We start from the raw sequence: 11,911 nt of genomic DNA on the forward strand, positions 1-11,911 counted from the left end.
GCTCAAGTCCTGGACTGGGACTTGAACCCACGACCCTCTGACTCAGAGGCGAGAGTATGACCCCTGTGCCAAGTTGACGCACTCTTCAGATATCGAGGAATAAATTGTCCCATGATTGTAAGCTGCTGCCACAATTTCAGGCATATGGGCCAAGATAAATATTTTTATCAACAAATAAATCCTATTTATAATAACACTGCACTGACACTGATTTCCTTTGACCAGTAGTAACACATTAATACAGTATCCTCTCACCCTGATATTCTAGTCTAAGGGGCATTGACAATGACACCTCACATGCAGAAACCACATAAAAGCCTCTCTTATCAGCCCTTTTGCCAGAGTGATGGGTGTGTGACTCATTAAGCATGAGGTTAGAGAGTTTGTGAGTGTGTGCAGGAGTGAATCTCGCATACCTGACCCCAGCTTCCACCAGGGAGAACCCTTTGAAAGGAGATGTGATGCTGGAAGCACATCTCCTGCAGCAGGTTTGCAGTTCAGTCTATTCATTTTTTGGGAGAGAGCTTTTATATTTAATTCTGCACCAAACATTTTTTTATTAACTCTCCAATTCCTAACTAATTTTGCATGTGATGGTATCATCACACCATCCTGACTTGGAAATATATCGCCGTTCCTTCATCGTCGCTGAGTCAAAATCCTGGAACTCCCTCCCTAACAGCATTGTGGGAGAACCTTCACCACACGGACTGCAGCGGTTCAAGGCGGCGGCTCACCACCACCTTCTCAAGGGCAATTAGGGATGGGCAATAAATGCCGGCCTTGCCAGCGCCCCCACATCCCATGAACGAATTTTTTAAACACTTGTTCCTCAACACACAGAAAATAGCTATTGAAGCACGAACTATGCATTGTTCAGCTGTCATTACGACCATATTAGGATGTGCTTGTTAAAGAATATAGTGCCTTCCTTTTGAGATTGAGTTTGATCCTTTTTAGGCCCCATCTAGGTAGACTGCAGGGGGTGGGGCATTTTATGATTTTACAGTTTGGAATGGTAGTGGATTCATATCATTGACTCCATTCTTTTTCTCCTCCATGAATTTGCTCATTTTCAAATGGAGTAAGGTAAATTCGGCTCTTTGGATGCTGGGATGAAAGTTTGTGTGCTGGAGGGATCGGCTTCAGTGTGCTGAATGGCCTTTTTAAAATCCCTGATATGTATTCAGCAGCAACACAGTCCAGGTTCACTGCACTTCCTTTGCTAGAGGTCCAAATTCCAAGTGTCTTTCAGCAGAAATCAATTCCAAGTCAAGTTTGATTTATGTAACACATTTATATACACGACAAGGTAACTTTATTTGTGTAAATTTTTGTAAAGCTTTAACAGCATTGCCAATTTGAATAAGGCATTCTGGGATGGACTTGCTGTTGCACCTGGGAGTTAAATACCAGGCTACATCCTGCCACTTGCGTGTCTCCATATAAACCTTGCTGCTCCCCATATGCACACAGTGAATTGCAGTGAACTTTCCTGGTACTACAGCATGATATTGGATGAGATTTTAAACCAAAGTACTGTCTGCCTGTTCAAGTGGATGCAAAAGTTCCCAAAGCACTTTTCAGAGCAGAGCAGGAGTTGTCCTGGCCAACATTCTTCCCTCAACTAATTACCACAAAACTGGTGATTCATCTTGGAACTACATAACCAAACACAAAGTAATTCAATATATGAAGTGCTTTGAGATGTTTTGACACTTTATAAATGGAAGTTTTATTAATTATCGAACAGTGCTGTAATGTTCTGCCTCTTCACCAGTGAGTACTACCATTTCCGTCAAGCATGGATTCCACTGCGCTGGATGCCAGCTGAGGCCATATTTGAGGATGATTTCTCCACAAAATCGGACGTGTGGTCCTTTGGGGTCCTGATGTGGGAGGTCTTCTCGCAGGGGGAGTTGCCGTTTTCCAAACTCAGTGACGACGAAGTATTAACAGGTATTGAAGTTGGTTTTATTTTCTTTGCTCTTGTCCTCAAGTACAAGTGTGGAGCTCTCACGGCTGATACTAAGTAGAGAAGTAAGGGCAGAAACCTTGTCCTACTCTGTCTAGCACAGCTGTCATGTACATTAAGCACAGTCAGTGGTCTAGTGTTGGCCACATTCAGCTCATGAGCTCTGTAAATCTGGCCCACAAATCCCAGTTTTATTTGGACTTGTATTTCTTCTTTATTATTTTGAATTTTCATGAACCCTGGCATTTTGTAAAGGGCTCTTTTTAGTGCTGTTGTTTCAACGATGGATAAATCCTTCCATCGTATTACATTACATAGAATTTGCAGCACAGTAACAGGCCATTCGGCCCAACTGGTCTATGCCAGTGTTTATGCTCCACACGAGCCTCCTCCCACCTGACTTCATCTCATCCTATCAAAATGGCCTTCTATTACTTTCTCCCTCATGTACTTATCTAGCTTCCCCTTAAATGCATCTTCAGTTTCCCCTTAATTACATTAAATCAGCATCCCTTTAAATCAGAACACCAGGACCCAACCGGTATCAATAACTTGAGGTATATGCAGATTGAAAAGAACTTGGATTTAAACTTCACATGTACACATCTAAGCAACTCTGCACATGGCACTAAACTATACAGACCAGAAAGTTCTTGGCTCGATTTCCAGTATGCTGAGGTCAGTTGTAGCTGGGAGGGGAAAATGTGATTGTTGTTCAGTGGAAAGTGCACATGATCAAGCTTGAGTGTGATTCCCTCCATGATTGAATAAAGGAAAGAATCAACTTGCATTTATGTAGCACCTTGTCACATTTACAGCACTCAACTAATGAACTACTTTTGAAGTAGTCCTTATTATGTAGATTAACGGCCATGTTAATTTGCAGTCAGTAAGGTCCCACAAACAGAAATGAGATGAATGATCTTTTTATCTTTGGTGATGTTTGAAGAATGAATGTTGTCCAGGACACCACTCCATATGAACAAGCAAATGGAGTCAGGGGCTTAACTTGTCATCTGAAAGACAGCACCTCTGACAATGTAGCACTTCCTCAGCACTGCTCAAGTCCCTGAAGTGGGTCTGTAACCCACAGCCTCCTGATCCAGGTGAAAGTTATTTGTGGCTTGCCCCTTACTGCCCTTGTATAATTGTTACAGATACCCATTCTTAATTCCTCCATCGAGAGATCATAATATTTCACCCCCATTTCAGCATCTGATTGTTTCTTAAATGATTCCAAGGCTTTTGCCTCCATTACGCTATCTGAAAGTTTATTCCACGTGTTGATTATTCTCTCTGAGAATAGAATTTCCTGATATCTGTCCTAAAATTACCTTTTACTTTGAGCCTGTGTCCAATAACTCTATTCCTGCAGTTTAATTGAGCTGTATTTTAAACCCCTAATACGATCAACTCTGAAATGCCTCTGAGAAGCTCAAGTCTTCCCAGCTTTTTCAAACCTCAGATTCCTGACACTGGGAATCACCCTCCTGGCTCTTCTGTACACTGCCTCCAGTGCTTCAATGTCCCCTTGTTTCTTGGTGACTGGAGCTGCACACAGTATTCAAGATGCGGTCTACCAAACACCGTGTAGTTCGATCATTCCCTCCACTGACTTGTACTCCACTATTTTGCCTGTCGACCATCTTGTTAGCTTTGTTGAATGCTGCTCTTCATTGGCTAGGCATGTTGAGCATCGACTTTTAGGGCTCAACCTATTACTGTATAGTGATAAATTTGTGGAAAATTATTTGATGTATGGAACTTACACTGGTTTAAAAAAAAATCTATCAAGTTGGGCTTCAGAAGGGCTCATGGCCCTGCTGTCCAGATCCTGGAAGGAGGAAATCAAATAACTTTTTTTTTGAATGAAGTACCTCTGAGAACTTACAGCTATGAACCACTAGATGGTGCTGTTGCTGGGTTTGTCCTTCAGTACCAAGACCTACTTATCTTTACCCTCCCTCCCAGTTCAGGGACGACTTTTGATGCTAGTGAGGGTTAGCTTTTAGCTTGGATATTTTCCCAGTATATTTGTGGATTGAAGGTTCACACACATTAAAATGAAATGAGTACACTATTTGAACCGTGGCTCCAGCTGCAAAACTACCCAGGTATGGTAGCATGGTGGTTGTGTTACTGGACTAGTAATCCAGAGGCCTGGACTAATAATCCGGAGTCATGAGTTCAAATCCCACCACGGCAGCTGGGGAATTTAAATTCAATTAATTAAATAAAAATCTGGAATTAAAATACTAGTATCGGGAATGGTGGCCATGAAACTACCGGATTGTCGTAAAAATCCATCTGGTTCACTAATGTCCTTTAGGTCTGGCCTATATGTGACTCCAGACCCACAGCAATGTGGTTGATTCTTAATTGCCCTCTGAAATGGCCGAGCAAGCCACTCAGTTATAAAATCTCGCTAAAAAAAGTCATAAGAATAAAACCGGACAGACCACCCGGCATCGGACCACGAGGCACCGGACACGACAACGGCAAACCAAGCCCAGTCGATCCTGCAAAGTCCTCCTCACTAACATCTGGGGACTTGTGCCAAAATTGGGAGAGCTGTCCCACAGACTAGTCAAGCAATAGCCATACTCACAGAATCATACCTTTCAGCCAACGTCCCAAACTCTTCCATCACCATCCCAAGATATGTCCTGTCCCACCGGCAGGACAGACCCACCAGAGGTGGAGGTACAGTGATACACAGTCAGGAGGGAGTGGCCCTGGGAGTCCTCAACATTGACTCTGGACCCCATGAAATCTCATGGCATCAGGTCAAACGTGGGCAAGGAGACCTCCTGCAAGGGCACAAAATGTACTCTGGGTGGGGGACTTCAATGTCCATTACTACTGGCCGAGTCCTGCAGGACATAACTGCCAGACTGGGCCTGTGGCAGGTGGTGAGCGAACCAACACAAGGGAAAAACTTACTTGACCTCGTCCACATCAATCTACCTCTCGCACCACACATCTCTCTGACCACCGCACAGTCCTCGTGGAGACGAAGTCCCGTCTTCGCACTGAGGACACCATCCAACGTGTTGAGTGGCACTACCACTGTGCGAAATGGGATAGATTCAGAACAGATCTAGCAGCTCAAAGCTGGGCATCCATGAGGCGCTGTGGGCCATCAGCAGCAGCAGAATTGCATTCCAGCACAATCTGTAACCTCATGGCCCGGCATATTCCTCACTCTACCATTACCAACAAGCCAGGGGATCAACCCTGGTTCAATGAGGAGTGTAGAAGAGCATGCCAGGAGCAGCACCAGGCGTAACCTAAAAATGAGGTGCCGACCTGGTGAAGCTACAACTCAGGACTACATGCAAAACAGCGGAAGCAACATGCTACAGACAAAGCTAAGCGATTCCACAACCAACGGATCAGATCAAAGCTCTGCAGTCCTGCCACATCCAGTCGTGAATGGTGTGGACAATTAAACAACTAACGGGAGGAGGAGGCTCGGCCAACATCCCCATCCTCAATGATGGCGGAGTCCAGAACGTGAGTGCAAAAGACAAGGCTGAAGCGTTTGCAACCATCTTCAGCCAGAAGTGTCGAGTGGATGATCCATCTCGGCCTCCTCCCGATATCCCCAGCAGCACAGAAGCCAGTCTTCAGCCAATTCGATTCACTCCACGTGATATCAAGAAACGGCTGAGTGCACTGGATACAGCAAAGGCTATGGGCCCCGACAACATCCCAGCTGTCGTGCTGAAGACTTGTGCTCCAGTACAGCTACAACACTGGCAACTACCTGACAATGTGGAAAATTGCCCAGGTATGTCCTGTCCACAAAAAGCAGGACAAATCCAATCCAGCCAATTACCGCCCCATCAGTCTACTCTCAATCATCAGTAAAGTGATGGAAGGTGTCGTCGACAGTGCTATCAAGTGGCACTTACTCACCAATAACCTGCTCACCGATGCTCAGTTCCGCCAGGACCACTCGGCTCCAGACCTCATTACAGCCTTGGTCCAAACATGGACAAAAGAGCTGAATTCCAGAGGTGAGGTGAGAGTGACTGCCCTTGACATCAAGGAAGCATTTGACCGAGTGTGGCACCAAAGAGCCCTAGTAAAATTGAAGTCAATGGGAATCAGGGGGAAAACTCTCCAGTGGCTGGAGTCATACCAAGCACAAAGGAAGATGGTAGTGGTTGTTGGAGGCCAATCATCTCAGCCCCAGGGCATTGCTGCATGAGTTCCTCAGGGCAGTGTCCTAGGCCCAACCATCTTCAGCTGCTTCATCAATGACCTTCCCTCCATCATAAGGTCGGAAATGGGGATGTTCGCTGATGATTGCACAGTGTTCAGTACCATTCGCAACCCCTCAAATAATGAAGCAGTCCGAGCCCGCATGCAGCAAGACCTGGACAACATCCAGGCTCGGGCTGATAAGTGGCAAGTAACATTCGTGCCAGGCAATGACCATCTCCAACAAGAGAGAGAGTCTAACCACCTCCCCTTGACATTCAACGGCATTACCATCGCCGAATCCCACACCATCAACATCCTGGGGGTCACCATTGACCAGAAACTTAACTGGACCAGCCACATAAATACTGTGGCTACAAGAGCAGGTCAGAGGCTGGGTATTCTGCAGCGAGTGACTCACCATCTACAAGGCACAAGTCAGGAGTGTGATGGAATACTCTCCACTTGCCTGGATGAGTGCAGCTCCAACAACAGTCAAGAAGCTCAACACCATGAGGACAAAGCAGCCCGCTTGATTTGGTACCCCATCCATCACCCTAAACGTTCACTCCCTTCACCACCGGCGCACCATGGCTGCAGTGTGTACCATCCACAGGATGCACTGCAGCAACTCGACAAGGCTTCTTCGACAGCACCTCCCAAACCCGCAACCTCTACCACCTAGAAGGACAAGAGCAGCAGGTACATGGGAACAACACCACCTGCACGTTCCCCTCCAAGTCACACACCATCCCGACTTGGAAATATATCGCCGTTCCTTCATCGACGCTGAGTCAAAATCCTGGAACTCCCTTCCTAACAGCACTGTGGGAGAACCTTCACCACACGGACTGCAGCGGTTCAAGAAGGCGGCTCACCACCACCTTCTCGAGGCCAGTTAGGGATGGGCAATAAATGCCGGCCTTGCCAGCGACGCCCACATCCCATAAAAAAAAATGAAAGAGCAGTGATGGACATGGGGCTTTGGGCTGCCCTGCTGGCTCGGTGTATAAATGTACCACCCAATGCAGTACTGAGCTATACAGATGGGGGAAAGTCTAATTTCAACCATTTGTCTGCTCAGCTGACTCATCTCATCTCGGATTGGAGTGCTCCAGTTACGCTCAGTGTCCCCTGGCTGTGGAGGGGGGAAATTGTCCAGAGTTGTCACTCCAGATCACTAGTGATGTGCGTGCACGAGTGCATGTACACGAATGAGGAAGGACCGGGCTCGGCTGTGATGCCCCTCCCCCACTTTTCCATATGCTGTAAGTCACTGTCTTCAGGAGAGGGGGGAAAATACTGGAAAAATTGAAGTCCTGAGGGATCCCAGTTATGGAGATACTTTTGATAGGTGAGCTGCTGTGAATTCACCTGCTGGCCTTCTCACTAAACAGAAGTCCCCCTCCTCTATCTCTTCACCCCCCCACCTCCACCCACCCTCGACTAATTAACATTTTAAAAACTAAATAGTTCAAAACAACTGAAGGTTTTAAAGACGCAGAAATGCATTGTGTTTTACACAACATTCATTCCCTTCCGCCAAACTGTGGCTGAATGATCTCAGCTGACAGGTGAACACACTCATTTCCCAGTTCTATATCGAAAGCACTGGTTTCCTTTCATGCTGCATCACTCATTCCACAATCACGCCAATGTTGATGAGGCTACAGGGACAGTCTGTTTCAAAGCTGCCCTCATGACCAGAATCTGCTTTGAATGGAGAGCAGACAGTTTCCGAGAGATTCTGTCATCAAGATTTGTTCAGGTCCCAGGGCTGCTCACTGATCAGTCGGGATGAGTTTATTCTGGTTGTAGTGGGGACTGGCTGAAGCTTCTTGCAGTGACCATTAGGAGGAGAAAGCAAAGGTACTGATGGTCAAACTCCCAGCTTCTAAAAATAAAAAAAAATAAGACTTGCATTTATATAGCGCCTTTCACCACCTCAGGAGGTCCCAAAGTGCTTTACAGCCAATTAAGTACTTTTTGAAGTGTAGTCACTGTTGTAATGTAGGCAACACGGCAGCTAATTTGCGCACATCAAGGTCCCACAACAGCAATGTTATAGTGACCAGATAATCTGAAAGTGATGTTGGTTGAGGGATAAACACTGGAGAACTCCCCTGCTCTTGTACCTTTTGTACCAGTTATGGGGATATGTGATGTCTTTCCTCAAGAAGATAAACTATTGGTGATTGGTTGACAAAACACGTCTCTAGGTGGTGGGAACTTGCATTTTTTTACATGTCTCCGGCAAATGGCAAGGGCAGGAGGAGAAATAAAGATAAACATGTTTATATACAAAGATTAACCCAAGTTTTTTTTGTTGCAGGGGTACAGAACAGTCAGATCAAACTCCCTGCACCTGATGGCTGCCCATCTAAACTCTACAAACTGATGCAGCGTTGCTGGGCAGCAAGCCCCAAGGACCGCCCATCTTTCAGTGAGATTGCAAACACTCTCAGCGAAATTCCTGCTGACAGCAAAGTCTGATGGGGATCAGTGACTTCCCAGAATCATGTACATGTTCGACAAGGAACGGCATCCCATCAGGGGCTTGTCTGTTGGCTGTGTCTGCTATTTTTTATTGTAATGTTTTGTGTTTTTTTTATTAATTCATACAAGGAATCAACCATCTCAAATTCCAGGGTCCTTTTGCCTTAAGCTCGAAACTACAGAGAGCCGTTCTCGAGGCCTTTCACCCACTGGTATCATTGTGCATATGTTTCTGCCATGGAGGATTTTGGTCTCTCTCGTGCAGGAGTTTGGGAAACTACCGCCAAACTCATCAGAGAGGCTCCGTAAGGTGAAGAGTAGCAACAAAACAGACTTGACGAGTGCATTGACTAAGAGCAATAAAAATCGTTCACCCTACCACCATCTCATCTGGAAAACACTAAAACAGTGCAGTCCTTGCTTCTCTAATCAGCAAGTTACTGCGCTGAGTGAATTTGCTTCATCAGAACTGTTTTATATAAAGGACCAAGCACAACAGATCTTCAAAATCTAATCATGTTCAGAGAAAAGAGAGCGGAGCGAGTATGGAGAAGGTGAAGGCTGTCTGACAGGACCATGACCTGCCGGTGGATGTTACATGACCTCAGGATGGCTCCACGCCTAGAGGTTGTACATACTGTAGAAATCACAAGATAACTTGTTACCAAGTTCCTTAATGTAGAAAGAAGCTGGAGAAACCTGTCTATTTATTTCAGTAGGTTCTCAACGATCTTGTCTTTCCAACATGGTACTGTTCAACTGTTTATTTGCCTTTTTAAAAAAACAATTATTTTATGTATGTTAACCTTTAAACATATCCTTTACAAGCAAAAATGCTATATCTAAAGCCAGGAATTAAACTGGTAATTGCATATAGGCAAGTCTGTACTGAACCAAGTGCCTGGTGTATGAAGGAATTTTTATCAACTTTCAAAAATGTTATTAAATGCAAGCTCCTGTTTTCATAATTCTTCTAAGAAACCTTTTTTATATTAAGTTTTTCAATTTTTTTTAAAAGAACCATGGGAAGAAATAAACCTTGGCTGCAATGTTAGGTTTTTTTTATTTTGAGTAAAACTTAGACACCTTTAGTTCGTATTTGGCTTGTGCAGTTGGTTTCATATCCGTGATTTTTACATGCTGCTGTCAATAAAGTTCACACTTTTTGGTATTTCATTTTATCTGTTTGCTCCAGTGGAAAATCCACTGTTTGACTAATAGTCCGTGTGCCACGGTGGAGTGGCTAAGCATAGCCCAGTGTGATATCTGTGTGTCACAGTGGGGAGGGGCTCGACGTGGTCCTGTGTGATATCTGTGTGTCACAGTGGGGAGGGGCTGGACGTGGTCCTGTGTGATATCTGTGTGTCACAGTGGGGAGGGGCTGGACATGGTCCTGTGTGATATCTGTGTGTCACAGTGGGGAGGGGCTGGACGTGGTCCTGTGATATCTGTGTGTCACAGTGGGGAGGGGCTGGACGTGGCCCTGTGTGATATCTGTGTGTCACAGTGGGGAGGGGCTGGACGTGGTCCTGTGATATCTGTGTGTCACAGTGGGGAGTGACTGGACGTGGTCCTGTGTGATATCTGTGTGTCACAGTGGGGAGAGGCTGCACATGGTCCTGTGTGATATCTGTGTGTCACAGTGGGGAGGGGCTGGACGTGGTCCTGTGTGATATCTGTGTGTCACAGTGGGGAGGGGCTGGACGTGGTCCTGTGATATCTGTGTGTTACAGTGGGGAGGGGCTGGACGTGGCCCTGTGTGATATCTGTGTGTCACAGTGGGGAGGGGCTGGACGTGGTCCTGTGATATCTGTGTGTCACAGTGGGGAGTGACTGGACGTGGTCCTGTGTGATATCTGTGTGTCACAGTGGGGAGGGGCTGGACGTGGTCCTGTGATATCTGTGTGTCACAGTGGGGAGGGGCTGGACGTGGTCCTGTGTGATATCTGTGTGTCACAGTGGGGAGTGACTGGACGTGGTCCTGTGTGATATCTGTGTGTCACAGTGGGGAGTGACTGGACGTGGTCCTGTATGATATCTGTGTGTCACAGTGGGGAGAGGCTGGACATGGTCCTGTGTGATATCTGTGTGTCACAGTGGGGAGGGGCTGGACGTGGTCCTGTGTGATATCTGTGTGTCACAGTGGGGAGGGGCTGGACGTGGTCCTGTATGATATCTGTGTGTCACAGTGGGGAGGGGCTGGACGTGGTCCTGTGATATCTGTGTGTCACAGTGGGGAGGGGCTGGACGTGGCCCTGTGTGATATCTGTGTGTCACAGTGGGGAGAGGCTGGACATGGTCCTGTGTGATATCTGTGTGTCACAGTGGGGAGAGGCTGGACATGGTCCTGTGTGATATCTGTGTGTCACAGTGGGGAGAGGCTGGACGTGGCCCTGTGTGATATCTGTGTGTCACAGTGGGGAGAGGCTGGACGTGGTCCTGTGTGATATCTGTGTGTCACAGTGGGAAGAGGCTGGACGTGGCCCTGTGTGATATCTGTGTGTCACAGTGGGGAGTGACTGGACGTGGTCCTGTGTGATATCTGTGTGTCATAGTGGGGAGTGACTGGACGTGGCCCTGTGTGATATCTGTGTGTCACAGTGGGGAGAGGCTGGACGTGGTCCTGTGTGATATCTGTGTGTCACAGTGGGGAGGGGCTGGACATGGTCCTGTGTGATACCTGTGTGTCACAGTGGGGAGAGGCTGGACGTGGTCCTGTGTGATATCTGTGTGTCACAGTGGGGAGGGGCTGGACATGGTCCTGTGTGATACCTGTGTGTCACAGTGGGGAGAGGCTGGACGTGGTCCTGTGTGATATCTGTGTGTCACAGTGGGGAGGGGCTGGACGTGGTCCTGTGTGATATCTGTGTGTCACAGTGGGGAGGGGCTGGACATGGTCCTGTGTGATGTGTGTCACAGTGGGGAGGGGCTGGACGTGGTCCTGTGTGATATCTGTGTGTCACAGTGGGGAGGGGCTGGACGTGGTCCTGTGTGATATCTGTGTGTCACAGTGGGGAGGGGCTGGACATGGTCCTGTGTGATATCTGTGTGTCACAGTGGGGAGGGGCTGGACATGGTCCTGTGTGATATCTGTGTGTCACAGTGGGGAGGGGCTGGACGTGGTCCTGTGTGATATCTGTGTGTCACAGTGGGGAGGGGCTGGACGTGGTCCTGTGTGATATCTGTGTGTCACAGTGGGGAGGGGCTGGACATGGTCCTGTGTGATATCTG

The 11,911-nt window shown here is 47.1% G+C and overlaps 1 protein-coding gene across 1 annotated transcript in view; it reads left to right on the forward strand.

Moving 5' to 3' along the window:
* LOC137322115 (inactive tyrosine-protein kinase 7-like) overlaps positions 1–9,851 on the forward strand; it is a 270,592-nt gene extending 260,741 nt beyond the window's left edge. The window contains exons 19-20 of the mRNA XM_067985213.1: positions 1,781–1,959; positions 8,517–9,851. Coding sequence (XP_067841314.1) covers positions 1,781–1,959; positions 8,517–8,677 — 340 coding nt within the window. The 3' untranslated portion in view covers positions 8,678–9,851. The remainder of the gene's footprint in view (positions 1–1,780; positions 1,960–8,516) is intronic.
* The last annotated feature ends 2,060 nt before the right edge of the window (positions 9,852–11,911 follow it).

This window comes from Heptranchias perlo, chromosome 5, assembly GCF_035084215.1.
Source record: "Heptranchias perlo isolate sHepPer1 chromosome 5, sHepPer1.hap1, whole genome shotgun sequence".
Lineage (NCBI taxonomy): Eukaryota > Metazoa > Chordata > Chondrichthyes > Hexanchiformes > Hexanchidae > Heptranchias > Heptranchias perlo.